Consider the following 17,230-nt stretch of genomic DNA (forward strand, 5'->3'; position numbering starts at 1 on the left):
TCTGTCCATCTCTTCATTTAGTTCTTTTGTTTCTTTGTTGATTCTCTGCTTCATTCATCTGTCGAAGTGTAAAAGTGTGGTGTTCAAGTCTCCCACTATAACTGAACTACTATTGATGTATTTTGGTAGTTCTTTCAGTAGGTGTTTGATGTATTTCAATGGTCCCTCATTGGGTGCATAGATGTTAATAGTTGTTAAGTCTTCTTAGTTGATTGGTCCTCTAATCATTATGTAATGGCCTTGCCTATCTGTTATTACTTTATTTAATTTAACGTCTATTATGTCAGAGATGAGAATGGCTGTTCCTGCCCTTTTTTGTGGTTCATTGCCTCTATGATAGTTTTCCATCCTTTCACTTTAAGTCTGTGTTTGCCTTGTTGGGTCAGATGGGATTCTTAGAAGAAGAATATGGATGGGTTGTGTTTTCTGATCCATCCTCCCACTCTGTGCCTTTTAATGGGTGAGTTTAAGCTATTGACATTTATTGATATTATGGATTGAATGTATTATACTGCCATTATTCAACTATTTTTTATTTGCTATGATATATGGCAAGTATTATGTTGATGTTCTTGTTTATAAGAGGTCTTTTAAACCTCTTTCATGGCAGGCTTGGTGATGGTTGCCTCCTTTAAAATGTTGTCTGTCTGAGAAGGTTTTGATCCTTCCATCTAGTTTGAATTAAAGCCTAGCAGGATATATTATCCTTGGTTGAAACTCTTTTTTCATTCAGGGCTCAGTATATATCTTGCCATTCTCTTCTGGCATTTAGAGAAATCAGCTGATAGTTTTATGGGTTTTCCCCTGTATGTGACTTTTTTGTTTTTCTCTTGCAGCATTTAGGATCCTTCATTTTTTGGGATGCATTGGATCGACCTTCTCGTGGTGCATCCCATGAGTACCCATTCATTGGGGAAACTGACGATCCTTCCTAGCCGACTGAATCCACATGGATCCCAGTCACTTTCAAAGCCAGAAACAAGCAGCTCCTGACAGCTTTCAACCTGACGCTGTTGACTGGCTATGGAAGAAGGGCAAATGCTAGAAGAAGAAGAATCCTTACTTCTTTTCATTGTAACTATGATGTGTCTTTGTGTCTTCAGATCTGGGTTGATTCTGTTTGGGACAACTCTCTGGGCCTCTTGAATCTTAATGTCCTTTCTGTTGTTTTGATCTGGGAAGTTTCCTTTTTTTTATTTCTTCTAGAATATTTACTTCCCCTTCCTCTCTTTCTTCCTCTGGCTGGCCAATTATATGAATGTTACTTCTTTTGAGATCATCCCATATGTCTCTTTTGTTGTTTTCTATGTCTATCACTCTCTTTTTGAGTTCGCTGATCTCTTTCTTAGTTTTCTCTAGCTCATCCTCTGTCTGGCTAATTCTGTTTTCTGCTTCTATTATCCTGCTTTCCCTTCCTTCAGCTTCTTTCTTCAGTTCTGTTACAGTATTAGCTTATTCTGCTAATTGACATTTTAGTTCAGCTATTTCATCTTTTATTTCTCTAATTACCTCGAGGTAGCTAGTATTTTCCTTGAGGGTCTCATCTGTTGTTTCCCTAATTCTGCTAGCCCTTTCTTCCATAGTTGTCTTCATTTCTGTGATTATTAGGTTTACTATTGCTTGCATACTTTTCTTACCTATGGTTACTTCTGACTGATTTGGAGTTTCTTCTGGGATTCTGTCTTGATAGATTGTGGTAGCAGTTTTATTTGCTCTTAATTTAACCATCTTTTTATTGATGTGTTTTTTATTTTTCTGTGCTGTCGTTCCTCAGCTGTTGTTTTGAGTACAAGCCATGCTATACTAAATACCTTTATGACAAATGTAGTCACTAACCTCAGAAATAACAACAATAGTAACTGAAGCAAGGATTGATGCAGTTTAACCAATACCAGTTAGCCAAACAACACCTCCATTCCAAGAAAAAATAGCAACCAAATCCAAAAGAAAAAGAAATAGAAAGGAGAAAACAGAAAGCAAGAATAAACGATTATGAAAAATCTACTTTGCATGGTAAATTCTAGGGTTAGCAAAAGGAGAAAGGGAAGTAGAGAATAGAGACACACACAGAGTCCACTCTGAGTCAGATTTCTTCCCCAAAATGATTCACAAATTAGTATCAGTGAATTTAGAAAGCAGAAGAAAGAGGAAGGAAGAAAAGAAGAAAAGAACAAGAAAAAAAAAACATCAAAGGAAAGAGGGTTTTTTTTTGTTTTTGTTTTTTAATTAACTAGGAGGAGGGAAAAAGGGTAGAGTGGAGGGAAGAGGTAGAATGAAACAAGTCCCTTTCACAATGGATAGGACACCCAGTCACCTAACAATGGAAAAAACAATAACAGTTAATTTTGGTCAACCTGAATAAGGAGGGGGGGAAAGGGACACACGTATATATAAAAGTAATAATATAATAGAATAGAGTAAAAGACCCTAACAGTCAGTATGCAGCTTGGACGGCTCTGGCAGCCTGAGAAAAGACAACCAATTATAAGAATTATCCAAACAAACAAAAAAAAAACCCTCCAGGTAGTCTTTCCCAGTGAGGCTCTGATTGGTCAGTTATGTTGTCATTCAAATAGAGCTCCAGCCACTTAGAAAAAAAAAGAGAAAAAGAGAAGGAAATCAAAAAGGAAAAGGATTGGAATGACACTCCTGGTGAGCCAGGAATCTTGTTAAAGAAAATAGCTCAGCAGGAAGTCTGCAAAGAGTGACTGTACAGCCCCTGGGGTCTGGTTCTGGTGTGGAAGGAGAGGTGAGCTTCCGAAATAACCCAAAGATTTCCTTTCTTTTTCCTCTGTTTTCTAACCCAAGAGTGCTATAGGACCCCTCCTTGGTGTCACACCTAGGACCCCTTATTCACCCCCCTGCTGATGAACCTGTCCAGTGAATCTTAGGTCACAAGCCACTGATTGTTGGAGCTCACACCAGCAGCTACCTCCAAGTCGTCATCTTGGCTTGATTTATTTAATTTTGTTGTTGCTGGAAGATCACCATTCTGAGCTCATCTTTTAAGGTAAAATGAAAGACATATGGGTCGTGGGTGGTTGCCCACTTGGTTGAGTGCACATATTACAATACAAAATGACCTGGGTTCAAGCCCCCGGTCCCCACAAATGGGAAAGTTTTGTGAGTGGTAAAGCAATGTTGAAAGTCTCTCTCTCTCTCTCTCTCTATCCCTCTCTCTCTGTACCCCCCTCTCAATTTCTGGCTATCTCTATCCAATAAATAGATACTAAAAAATTTTAAAAAGACATACAGAGAGAGAGAGAGAGAGAGAGAGAGAGAGGGAGGCATCACAGCACCAAAACTTCCAATATTGTCTCAGAGAAGCATATCAATTCCATTCTTAAATCTGCCTTAAAGGGCTCGAAGATATCTCACTGGGTAGGGTGCATGCCTTGTTATGTACAGGCCCTGATTTAAACCCCATTACCACAAGGAGGTACCATGGTAAGTTGTAGTATTGTGCTATTCTCTCCCTTGACCCAAGTATTCTTTGTATCTCTGTCTCTGTGTCTCACTTTCCACCTAAAATAAAAATAAAAACTAGGCAGGGAGTGGTTATATCATATATGCATAGCCCACAGTCTAGCAAATAAATGCTCCCTCAATTTATATATTCATAACTATCATGCTTTCCTACTTTGGTTAATTAATTATGCCTGAGACTTCTTTACACTTAATATAGTATTATGAAACGGCAAATTTCTATTTGAATTATATCTGTTTCCTATATATATTTTTTTAACTTTCCTTTCAACATAAGGCATCTGAATACTACCAAATATTTTTCAGGTATTACTTATATTGAATCATTTTGCAGTTGAAACTCTACATTGGTGACTCATATTGTTTATAATGCTTTATAATTTCTCTATGTGCCTACAGAATTTTTGATAACAACATTTTTATAATAAAACAGGGAATATGTATAGAATAAGATTTACCTTGATCAGTAAATACTTATTGAGAATTTATTTGAACCAAATTGAATTTCATATATATATATATATCATTGAAGTTTAATTGCTTTACAATAAATTGCACAGGGTTAAATAGAATTAATGTATTTTCAAAGAAGAGTTTAAATGGTACGAAAATCAAGATAAGTATGTTCACTAAATTAAAAATGTTTTCATATCTATTTTACCTTTCCCTCGTATTCTGCCCCACTCCAAATATCTAGTTTAACTATAAATTAATCTAAATTTTCTATAAATGTAATTATATCTTGTTTGGTTTATGTCATGTGGCATAATTATTTTTAGAGTATTATATTTATTTATTTATTTTTATCCATTCATTTATTTTTGAGAGGGAAGGAGGGAGGGAGAGAGAGAACCAAAGTACTATTCTGGCAAATATGACTGCCCAACGATTGATCTGAGGACCTCACGCTTCAGGGTTCAGTGCTTTATTCACTACACCTCCTTCTCAGTCGCATGTGGCGCACTTGCTATCAGGCTTATCGCGCCATTCTCTCGATCAGCTTCTCAGGCATTTTACAACCTGCTAAGACTGAATGAAAGAAAACAGAGCAGAAGAACGATCACAAGCAGTGCTATGGAAACAATATTAAAAATCTCATCCCCCCATAATATCCAAGACCAGATGACCTTACCAAATCTTCAAGGAGTAACTATCACCTATACTTTTCAAGCTCTTCCAAAAAAAAAAAAAAGAGCTAAGAGGACTCCCTTACATGTTCTATGGAACCCCATCATGTCGTAGCAAAAGCTGCCAGAAATAGTAAAAATCAAGAAAACTGCAGATTGGTATTTCCAATGAATATAAATGATAAGATACAAAACACATTCTTAACAAACTAGATTCAATATTATATTAAAAACATTGCACATCATAGTCTGCAAGACAGCTCATCATGTGTGCTAACTTTATCATGTGCACTATCCAGGCTCCCACTTGACTAAAGGAAGCTTCAATGCTATGGTACCTTTCCCTTTGCCTTCCTATTTGGGGGAAAAAAAAGAGATTTTATATATCATGACTGGGTAGAATTTATCCTGGGAATGCAATGATAGTTCTGTATACTTAAGTCAATTAACATAACACACCATATCAAACAAAAAAAGCTAGAAATCACCTGATTATTTCAGTGGATGCATAGGAAGCTTTCAACAAAGTTTCAGATCCTTTTTTAAAAAATTATATTTATTTATTTTCCCTTTTGTTGCCCTTGTTGTCTTTTTTTATTGTTGTTGTTGATGTTGTTGTTGGATAGGACAGAGAGAAATGGAGAGAGGAGGGGAAGACAGAGGGGAGAGAAAGATAGACACCTGCAGACCTACTTCACTGCTTGTGAAGCGACTCCCCTGCAGGTGGGGAGCCGGGGGCTAGAACCAGGATCCTTACTCCGGTCCTTGAGCTTTGTGCCACTTGCGCTTAACCACTGCACTACTGCCCGACTCCCTCAGATCCTTTTTTTAAAGTTATTTATTTTTTTTATGAAGTTATGTTAAATTAAGTATTTATTTATTTATAAAAAGGAAACACTGACAAAACTATAGGATAAGAGGGGTACAACCCCACACAATTCCCACTACCAGAACTCTGTATCCCATCCCATCCCTCGATAACTTTCCTATTCTTTATCCCTCTGGGAGTATGGACCAAGGTCATTGTGGGGTGCAGATGGTGGAAGGTCTGACTTCTGTAATTGCTTCCCTGCTGAACATGGACATTGACAGGTCCATCCATACTCCCAGCCTGCCTCTTTTTTTCCTAGTGGGGCGGGGTTCTGGGGAATCGGAGCTCCAGGACAGGTGGGGTTGTCTGTCCAGGGAAGTCTGGTAGGCATCATGATAGCATCTGAAACCTGGTGGCTGATAAGAGTGTTAACATATAAAGCCAAGCAAGTTGTTGACTAATCATGAACCTAAATGCTGGAGCAGTGCAGATGGAGAGTTGGGGGGGGAGGTCTCCATGATACACTTTGTTGCTGTTGTTGTTTGTTTCTGGGGCTCTGTACCTGCACAGTGTCTCCATCATCTGAAACAACTATTCCTTGCCCTCTCCCACCTTCTTTACTCTCTCTCTCTCTTTCTTTCTTTTTCTTTTTCTTTCTTTTTTTTTTTTTTTTTGCCAGTGCACTGCTAAGTTCTGGCTTATGGTGGTGTGGAGGATTAAAACTGGGACTTTGGAGCCTCAAACATGAGAGTCTCTTTGTGTAACCATTATGCTATGTCCCCTGCCCCCATCACTCTTTCTCTCTTTCTCTCTCTCTTTGAGTGAAACCTGAGAAATCGTGAGGAAGAGGGCAATAAAAGGTGAGACACCTATACCACTGCTCCACTGGTTATGAATCTTCCCCAAACCCCATGTGGGGAGCAGGGCCACGAATCTGAGTCTTCACACACAGGGTAATATGTGTGCTCTACATGGGGAACTTCCAATTGACTCCACCCTTAAATCTTTTAAGAGCTGCTAGGAAAAATTTCTTACTTCACTTCTACTTTGGCATGTGGGTGACCAGATTCAAGCCCACCCCAACTGCACTGAAGAAAGTTTTGGTGGAATGGCTTATTTCTCTCTGTGTCAAAATAAATAAATAGTTAATTAAAAAATTGGTATTGATAGAATGTTCTTCAATTTAGTGAAGGAATCTTACATACCATAAATACACAAGATGGCATCATACTCAATGGTGATAAACTAGAAGCTTTCCTCCTTAGACAAAGGTCAAAGGAAAGCTGTCCACTATTATTACTATTCAACATTTTCTTGGAAGCTCTACGATAGCAATTAGGCCAGAAATAAATAAATAAATAAATAAATAAATGGGGTCCAAATTGGAGAAGAAATAAGACTATCAGTATTTGTAGATGACAGTATATATAGAAAATCCAAAATGGTGATCAGGAGGTGACTCACTGGGTATAGTCTCAGCAGTAGGGAAACTTCACAAGCAGTGGAATGGTGCTTTGATGTCTTTCCTTCTCTCTCAGTCTCTCCTTATCTACCTCTTTCTCATACCCTCTATCTATAACAAAAAAAAAAAAAAAAAAAACTAATTGTTGGGATCAATGGAGTCTAGTAGGCACTGAGTCTAGTGATAGCCCCTGTAGCAAAAACTTAAAAAATATAAAAAGTTCCATAGGAAATTCTTAGGGGACTATGAGATGACTCACCAGAGTACGCATCTTATCGTGTGTGAGGACCCAGATTTGAGCGTTGGCCAGCATGCAAAGGGGAAGTTTCACATTGCATTGCTTGCCATGTAGGAATCCAGGTTTAACCCCCCCATGTTGGAGAAAGCTTCAGTGCTGTGTTCATTCTCTCTATCTCTCTGTCTCTAAAACACACACACACACACACACACACACACACACACACACACACACACACACATCCCACCCACATCTTCATGACAAAAATGACCAAAAAAAAAAAGTTTTTTTTTAAAATTACCTAGCCCATATAGTAAGGTGTCAGGACACAAAATCAATATCCAGAATTTGTGGCAGTCCTCTATCAAGAAGTAAACTGGAACATGAAAGCAAAAAAGCAAGTCAATTTATAGTAGCATCAAAAATAATTAGGAATTTTGGAGTAAATTCAAGAAAGAAGATAAGAATTTGTACGTAGAAACTGTGATTCACTACCAGTAGAGACAGAAAAAATAGCAAGAATTGGAAAGATGGTCCATGCTTATGGGCTGGAAGAACTACTATTATTAAAATGACCGTCCCTAAACAATATAAAGATTCAGTGCAGGGGCTGGGTGGTGGTGCACCCAGTTGAATGCACATATACAAGAATCTGAACCTTTCAAAAGCCCCCATCTGCAAGGAGAAAGTTTACTGAGCATTTGAAGCAGTGCTGTAGGTGTCTCTCTGTCTCTCTCCCTCTCAGTTTTCCCTCTCGACTTCTCTCTGTCTCTATCCAATAAATAAATTTGTTTCTGACAGTTTGGGAAGCTGGGGATTTTAAGATCTAGATATTTTCAGATTTGGTGTGATGTAGCATCACTTCATAAACTCTTAAGCTTTCTTCTATGTCCTCATATGGCAGAAAAAGATAGGGAAACTCTGCAATGATTCCATTCAGGAGGACAATCTACTAAATGTTCTCAGGGGCCCTTCCTCCAAACATCATCAAATTGTTGATTAGGTTTCAGCATATTCAGTTTGAACTGACACTAGCATTCCAGTTTTAGTAGCTTTTCTTAGCAGGTTTTTATTTATCCCTCACTTTTAAAGGATAATTCTTATGACTAACAAATCCCAAACTGGTATATATATTTTCTTTCAGTGTTAAAAGTATTTCACTTTATTTGTCTTACATAGTCTTTATTTATTTATTTTTTAAATTTACTTATAAAAAGGAAACACTGACAAAACCATAGGATAAGAGGGGTACAACTCCACACAATTCCCACCACCAGAACTCTGTATCCCATCCCTTCTCCAATAGCTTTCCTATTCTTTAATAAGATTTTGCCATAATTTTATCCTTGTCTCTCTATAAGTAATTTATTTTCTTTCAGTATTTTTCTTTGCCATTGGTTTTCTGAAATGTTTAGGTTTTGACTACATATAGGATTTATTTAGGGGTATATGGTTAGTTCACAAGTTTAAAACAGCAACACACACACACACACACATTTCAATGTGATTCCTTGGGAGGTGAGAAAAACAATGTGTTTGGTCTTGTAAAAGGCATATAAGGAATGTACAAATCAACAAACAAAATTCTTTGATTTATGTATCATTTTAAAGGTAACGATTTGAAAGTGATGATGTTTTGTAGACTGACTTATAAATTTATGTACTGTTAAATTTTATTGGTTATTTAATAATGATTAACAAGGTTGTAAGATAATAAGGGGACAATTACATATAGTTCCCACCACCAGTTTCATATCCCATTACCTCCATTAGAAGCTTCCCTATTCTTTATCCCTCTGTAACTGTGGACCAGAATTCTTTATGGGATGCAGAAGGTGGAAGGTCTGGCTTCTGTAATTGCTTCTTTGCTAGACATGGACGTTGGCAAGTCGATCCATACCCCCAGCCTCTTTAAGCTGTTTTTTTTTTTTAACTAATTGGGTAGGGCTCTGGAAGGGTGAAGTTCTAGGACACATTGAGGTTATCTGCCCAGGGAAATCATGGTGGCTTCATGACAGCATCTGCAACTTGGTGGCTGAAAGTGGTAAGATATAAAGCAGGACAAATTATTTAATAAACAGGAACCCAAAGGTAAGACTAAAGCAGAGAAAACTAGGGGTCTTTGTGTAGGGAGAAGCTAGGAAGTTTATTTTAGGCATGTTTCAAGGGGCCCATGAGTTTAGTAATTTTTGCCTGAGCTTGATAGCTAACATGCAAGTAAACTAAAAGTATAAATCCAAATAAAATTAGTAAAGTTGGCATACATCTTGTAGCATTATATTCTAGGGAATTTTCAGTGAATTGCGGAGGAGATGGAGTTCGGTTTAATTTGAGAAGAAACATGTACTTGTGGGGACAACAGGTCTGTTTCTGATCCAAGGGTCTATGACCTTTATAATATAATTAGTTTTTTTTTTTTTCTTTCCTCCTCCAGGGTTATTGCTGGGCTCGGTGCCTGCACCATGAATCCACCGCTCTTGGAGGCCATTTTTTCCCCCTTTTGTTGCCCTTGTTGTAGCTTTGTTGTGATTATTATTATTGCCCTTGTTGACGCAATTTGTTGTTGGATAGGACAGAGAGAAATGGAGAGAGGAGGGGAAGACAAAGAAGGGGAGAGAAAGACAGACACCTGCAGACCTGCTTCACCACCTGTGAAGCGACTCCCCTGCAGGTGGGGAGCCGGGGGCTCGAACCGGGATCCTTACGCCGGTCCCTGCGCTTTGCGCCACATGCGCTTAACCCACTGCGCCACCGCCCGACCCCCATAATTAGTTTCTTTAAAAAAAAACTGTTTGCAAAGGTTAAGAGAATATATTTGTACTAGGAAAGTGTTGCTATATGCTAGTAAAGATAGAATCTCAAGAGTTTTAAATATTCCCCAGAGAAAACTCTTTCCTTTTATATGATTTTAATTAATCCATGGGATTTTTATTATTATCTACCCCCTTTTCACAACTTTTTATCCTATCTAAAGTCTCTTAATTCACTTCTTAATCTATTCCCAATTCTTACATGAGGAACCAACCATTCTTACAACATTCTCTGTTATAAATCTCCCTCATCTGGCCAAAACCCTAGAGAAATCTCTCCTAGTCTTCTAAGCTACATAGCAAAAATTAGTCTCATTTGCTTTAATTTCATGCCATATTCTTCACTATTATAGTCACTCATGCATCTTGTGTCTCTATACATTAATAAGCTGTTATGATCAGAGATGGTATCTGATATTTCTTTAATTCATCTGTATATTACAGTGAACATATGAAGATTTTAACAAATCTTTGCATTGATAATGAAGTCATTGAGGGAGAAAATTGCTCTCAAGGGATGAAATTTTTGTAATTAGGAGGATCTGATATGTAGCTTAGTGGGTGTTTATAAAAAATACTCAATCACACAGTCAACTTCTCTTGGATTGACTTTTATTCTTCTTAGATTATTTTAAGGCAATAATTATTACCTTCATTATACTTGTTCAATGATTAACTACTGAAGTAAACTTACTAGAGGAACTCCTCTGTGTACTACTAGGTAGTGGTAAAATCTATAATATCTGATATACCTTGGCTGAACTTTGGGTAAGAAGCAATAAATTAAATAGAAGGCACTGTCTCAGCTGAAGAAAAATCTGGCCTTAATGGTAGGTTTTCGCTTGCTGTCTTTCTTGTTAGTGATTTAATATTGATTTACAAAATTATGGGATAACAGAAAAGTCCACACCTTTCCCAACACCAGAGTTCTGTATCCCAATTCCCTCCATTAGAAACTGCCAGAGTTCTCCCAAGGTCATGGATGTGGGTTGACTATTATTTCTATTACTATATGTGTATATTTATATATGTATTTCCATTTTTTTCTATGACCCTACTTTCTCTTTCTTTCAGAGTCACACCTATACCTGTTACTATTTCTGAATGCACTTTCTTTTTCCTCTTCTATTGCTAGGTCCTGATAGAACTGGAGTTCAGAGCCCTCTGGTCATTTCCCCCTATCATTTCTCCCCCTCTAGGAGTATGGATCAGAGTTCTTTATGGGGTACATAAGGTGGGAGTTCTGGCTTCTGTAATTGCTTCTCCACTGGACCATGGTCATTGGGAGGTTAATCCATAACCCAAGCTTTTTTTAAATATATATATATAAGGAAATTTTTATTTATTTACTTATTCCCTTTTGTTGCCCTTGTTTTTATTGTTATAGTAATTATTGTTGTCGTCATTGTTGGATAGGACAGAGAGAAATGGAGAGAGGTGGTGAGGACAGAGGGGGAGAGAAAGGTAGACACCTGCAGACCTGCTTCACCGCCTGTGAAGTGACTCCTCTCCAGGTGGGGAGCCAGTGGCTCAAAGGGATCCTTATGCCTCTCCTTGTGCTTTGTGCCACCTGCTCTTAACCCGCTGCGCTACCACCCGACTCCCCTCCAAGCCTTTTTCTATCTTTCCCTAGTGTGATAGATAGGGCTCTGGAGAGGTGAGGTTTCAGAATATATTGGTGAGGTCATTTTCCCAGAGAGCAGGATGGAATTATAGTAGGATTTTCAATTTGATGGCTGAAAGAGAGCAAAGCAAAATATTCAATAAACAGGAACCAAAGAATTGGAATAAAGCAGAGGAAATAAAGGCTCCAGGGTGGAAAGAAGCTAGGAAATCCATTTTACGTATGTTCCTAGGGATCCATGATTTTAGTAATTTTTGCTTAATATTGATAGCTAACATACAGGTGGACTAAAAATATTGTTGGGGAAGATAATGTCAGAGATGAGAATAGAACTAGAAAACTGGATTTGGTAAGAGAGTAGCTCTCAGACTAAAAGAAAGTATATAAAGACAATTAATTACCCCATTGATCTGACCCAGGGACCATATGTATTCACTTTAGGCACAGAAGCCTATGGAACCTCTGAGTCCTTGTCAGTTTGAGCTCATAGCCCATGATCACAGCTGGCAGCATTCTGGGCTGCACTCATTTCAGGACCAGTAGGTAGAGTAGGATGACCCAGCCTCTCTTTGAGTGGGGCAGTCCCTATCGTTGCTACATTATAGTGAGGGCAAGGTCTTTGAGAGGCTCGCCACAGGTCTTAAGATGATGTTCCTGATGGAAGTGACCAGTAATGGTGCAGAGAGGGCTCTCCTAGAAGTCTTGGCCCATATTGTCTATGCGGTAACCCAAAGATTCCCTGACTTGGACCCCAGGTGATGGGGTGGTTTGGCATTGACCAAAAGGGCCATTATTAAGTGAGCCAGTCTCTTGCCTTTATCCAGATTTTGTAGTCCTTTTTTTGTTTAAATTTGATGAGCTTAGACTTTCTTCCTTTCTTTTGCCTTCCTTTCTTTACCTTCCCTCTTTTATTTCCCCCAGTCTCTAATCCTTTATTCACTTTATTTTGTCCTTCTCATTTTTATAACTATGACCAGCCTGCTGCATCTACAAATCCATTCATCAGATTTGCTATATAACCAGATAGACTTGATATTGGGATGGGATTTGATAAATCTGAAATGTGGAAGGAGATGAAGATAGAAATACAAGGATAGAACACATTCTTACTGATACATAGGATTTTTTTAAACAAACAGAAAGGATGAAACAGATTGCTTACTAGCTGAGTAAAGTTGACAAGAGGTCAAAGAAATGAAAGGTCATGGTATGACTAAATTAAATTGCTTCCACTATTGATCTTAAGTCTAAAGCTGCATTTCTGACTTCAGCTTATATATCATTTTGTGTCTTTCTTATACTCATCATCAGCTCACTGAACCAATGATGTTTATTGGTCATCAGTGAAAATAATATAAATAATGTGACATACCAGTCCTTATAAACTGAGAAAAGAGGAAGTCAGATCTCTCACATGCACAATCATTCAACTGTTAATTTCATTACCAAAAGTACAATTAAACCAGCCTATCAAGATGATTTACCATATAGTTTTAGATTTATAGAAAATACTAGTTTTCTCATCCTGTGTAAAGTAACAGTTTTTGCTACAGTTTATCTTTTATTGGTTACTTCAAAAGTGAAAGTGCTTAATACTATGTGTAATAATAGCAATTATGACATTGCTACCAACACCTGGTACCATTAGTACCTTTATGCAATCTTTTCTTAATATTTTTACCAGAGCAGAAGCAGATCAGGAGGCAGTAATGGAAAACCACACCACAGTGACTGTGTTTATCTTAGCAGGATTGACAGAGGACCCCAAGTTGAAAACTCTGCTATTCATCTTTCTTCTTATCACCTACATGCTAAGTATCTCAGGCAACTTGATTATCATCGCCCTCACTTTGCTGGATCTTCATCTCAAGACACCTATGTATTTCTTTCTTCGAAATTTTTCCTTCTTAGAAATTTCTTACACAACAGTCTGTATCCCCAAACTGCTTGCTAGCATGGCAACTGGTGACAAAACCATTTCCTATAATTGTTGTGCAGCTCAGTTATTTTTTGCCTTCCTTCTTGGTGCATCTGAATTTTACCTCCTCGCGGCCATGTCCTATGACCGTTACGTTGCTATCTGTAAGCCCCTGCATTATACAACTATTATGAGCAGCAAACTCTGTATCCAGTTGGTCCTTAGCTCTTGGATTGCCGGCTTCCTCATCATTTTTCCAGGACTCATTTTAGGCTTAAAACTGGAATTCTGTGACTCTAATGTCATTGATCATTTCTACTGTGACACTTCTCCTCTCTTGCAAATCTCCTGTACAGACACATCTTTGCTGGAAATGTTGAGTTTCATTTTAGCCTTGGTGACTCTCCTGATCACTTTGGTACTAGTGATTATATCATACACTTATATCACCATGACAATTTTAAAAATCCCTTCTGCTAACCAGAGAAAAAAGGCTTTTTCTACTTGTTCTTCTCACATGATTGTCATCTCCCTTTCATATGGCAGCTGCATCTTTATGTACATCAAGCCCTCTGCCAAACAGAGGATTTCCTTAACAAAAGGAGTTGCTGTACTTAATACCTCAGTTGCCCCACTTTTAAACCCCTTTATTTACACTCTAAGGAACCAGCAGGTAAAACAGGCATTTAAGGGCATGCTACAGAGAATTCTATCGTTACTTAGATCAAATCATAATTGAGAAATATAATGGAAATGAATTAATAAAGAAATCTGCAAGAGGGGCCCGGTGGTGGTGCGCCTGGTTGAGCACATGTTACAGTGTTCAAGGACCTGGGTTTGAGCCCCCGTTCCCCACATGTAGGGGAAATTTTCACGAGTGGTGAAGCAGTGCTGCATGTGTCTCTCTGTCTCCCTCTCTGTCATCCTCTTCCCTTTCAATTTCTGATTGTCTCTATCCAATAAATAAAGATAATAAAAAATAAAAGAAACTTGCAAGAGAAGTGCATATATTTGGACTCAATTTCCTAATTATACTAATAGTATATAGTCATGCTTGTCCTTCCACTTTTTAAAGAAGTATCATGTTGCTTCCATTTTCTGCTGGCTCTTGATAGTGACTTCCGTGGGAATATCAAAACTATATATTATTTATCATTAGAAATATTCTAAAAATTGATGACTTCTAATGTTCTTTTACTTAAATGTAGAGTGGAAATCTCACTTCAGTCATTTTTTTTCTTGTCAGTTCATTGAGAATTAACTACTTTCACATATTGCCACGTATTTTGTTCCTATAATCAATCTTCTCTAAGTCTTAACACTTTAAAATTATTGTATGTTTGTATTTTTCCCTGGGATTTTCTATCTTGACATTCATATTCACTTGTTTTTCCTCCCAAAGATATTCAAAAGTGTAAGCTTCAGATTAAAGTAGCAATGTTATGTTTGTCTTGTGACATAAAAGAATAAAGTTCATATCATGGTAGTGTAATAAAATTTATATAATTTTTATACATTTATATTATACTCTATGTAAGTGAAAACACTTTGAATTATGTATGTACATCAAATATAGGTAGCTTTGATTATGAGCAAAATGTGACTTAAATACATTACTTTTGTTACCTTCCAACTATTTTTTTGTTCTAAAAAAACGCTCCTTATATTACATGACAATATTGATAATTGACTATTTTATTTGAAATGACTTTAATAATATTTTATAATAAAATGGCTAAAATAGTGATATCAGTTATGAAAACAATAAACTAAAATCTATTTTTATTAGAAGCAAACAATCTAATTATAAATACAAACAAGAAAATTAAGTAACAAGAATTCCTTTCTAACTTCTGAGCTATTATACTGTAAGTGCCTAGAAATTACTATTTAACACTATTGAGATCACTAATAAGAATTACTAGTTATTGAATACTGGTCTATGACAGAAATAACCTAGACATAGATGTAGTCACAGATATATGCAAAAATTTAAAAAAGAATACCTGTAACATGATTTACCTGGATTCTCTCCTATGCAATAAAACAAAAATTTTGAGATAGACAGAGAGACAGAAAAGTAGAGAGACAGAGAAAGAGTGAGAGAGACCACAGTACGAATGTTTCCTTCAGTGTAGTGGGGATCTGGTTTGCACCCAGGTTGTGCACATAACAAAGCAGTACACTATCCAAGTGAGCTCTTTCTCCGGAATACTCAGTATTCTTTCTTTTTTCTTTTTCTTTCTCCTTTCCTCTTTCTGTCTCTTCTTTCTTCCTTCCTTCCTTCCTTCCTTCCTTCCTTCCTTCCTTCCTTCCTTCCTTCCTTCTTTCCTTCCTACCTTGTTTTCTTCCTTTAACAAAGAGAGAGTCAGATAATGAGAGTACAACACTGCAACTTCCTTCAGTGTAAGTAAAGGCTGGACTTGAACATGGGTCTCACACATGGCAAAAACAGTGCCCTATATAAATGAGTTGTTACACTGGTCCAATATAGCATAATCTAATCTTGTATAATAAAAACAAGTCTACAGTAAGTTATCCCATGTCACATGGCTAGTAAGAGAGACAGAATTCAAATCTGTTTTTGTGTGCTTTACCTTTTAATAAATGTATTTTGTTTGTGATTTAATAATGGTTTACAAGATCCTAAGATTACTGGGGTATAGTTCCATACCACCACAATTTCCTGCCCCCCCCCCCGCCAGCTCTCCTCCTTCCCCCTAAGGATAACCACCATAGTTTTCCCAAAGTCTTACTGACAGTTTGACATTAAGAAAAAAAAAAGTTCATGTGAAAATCAAACAAAATATAAATACATATAAATTTTAAGTAAAAAAATAAAAAGCTCATGTGTTTCAGTTTTATATTGCTCATATGATTGAAATTATACTGTAGTTGTCCATAAAAAATGCAAGTCATATGGTAACAGATTTAAATTATAGCAATAAGAGTAACTGAATACGAACACCAAACAGAAGAACTAAAGAACCTCAAGATATTATGTATGATAAGAAAGATGAGGAAAACAAAGAAAAAAATGTAAGAAAGATTTAAAAAATACCATTTCTCTCTCTATCATTTTGGTAGTATGTCTTCTATCTGGTTCTATAAGCCACAGTTATCTAATGAAGACATTGAACTCCCTGGTTAGTTCAATTTATTTTTTCTTCTATCCAGACTTTAAAAATGACCTGTTCCATTTATCAGTATAGCCAGGGACTCAGTCAAGCTAAGCGTGACGCAAAAGTCAGTCCAATAAAAATTTGATTTAATAAGTATTAGTAGTTTTGTTTTGTTTTTTTAAATCTGGGCACTTTTTTTTAACTCTGGCATACAGTAGTGCTGGAATTAAACCTGGAACTTCAGAGCCTCAGGCATGAAATACTTTTGCATAGTCACTATGCTGTCTCCCCTGAACCATAGGTAGTTTTTCTAACCAGAAAGAGTAACTCTCAGTGACAATTAGAAATGTGAAAAAATGATTCTGAATTTCCCATAGAGTTATTTTAACAGTATGATTATTGGATTAGGAATGTTTACAAGAAATAGCAGTTAAGAAAAGAACTGAGAAGTGGGAGTCGGGTGGTAGTGCAGCAGGTTAAGTGTATGTGGTGCAAAGCCCAAGGATCTGAGTAAGGACAATGGTTTGAGCCCCCAGATCCCCACCTGTAGGGTATTCACTTCATAGATGATGAAGCAGATCTGCAGGTTTCTGTATTTCTCTCCCACTCTGTCTTCCCCTCCTTTCTCTATC

The 17,230-nt window shown here is 37.1% G+C and overlaps 1 protein-coding gene across 1 annotated transcript; it reads left to right on the forward strand.

The window, feature by feature from the left end:
• Positions 1-4,126: 4,126 nt before the first annotated feature.
• On the forward strand, positions 4,127-14,215 carry LOC103109247 (olfactory receptor 6C74-like). Its single transcript, XM_007518291.3, has 2 exons — positions 4,127-4,156; positions 13,259-14,215. The coding sequence occupies exons 1-2, from the start codon at positions 4,127-4,129 to the stop codon at positions 14,213-14,215; spliced, it is 987 nt and encodes a 328-aa protein (XP_007518353.2).
• Positions 14,216-17,230: the final 3,015 nt, after the last annotated feature.

The sequence above is a fragment of the Erinaceus europaeus genome, chromosome 7, assembly GCF_950295315.1.
Source record: "Erinaceus europaeus chromosome 7, mEriEur2.1, whole genome shotgun sequence".
Lineage (NCBI taxonomy): Eukaryota > Metazoa > Chordata > Mammalia > Eulipotyphla > Erinaceidae > Erinaceus > Erinaceus europaeus.

What these genes read in the sequence shown, in the direction of transcription:
- LOC103109247 (XM_007518291.3), top strand. Translation starts at nt 4,127, where the DNA reads ATGTTTTCATATCTATTTTACCTTTCCCTC. An exon ending in ATCTATTTTACCTTTCCCTC is followed by an intron (nt 4,157 to 13,258) that starts GTATTCTGCCCC and finishes GAAGCAGATCAG; the next exon opens with GAGGCAGTAATGGAAAACCA.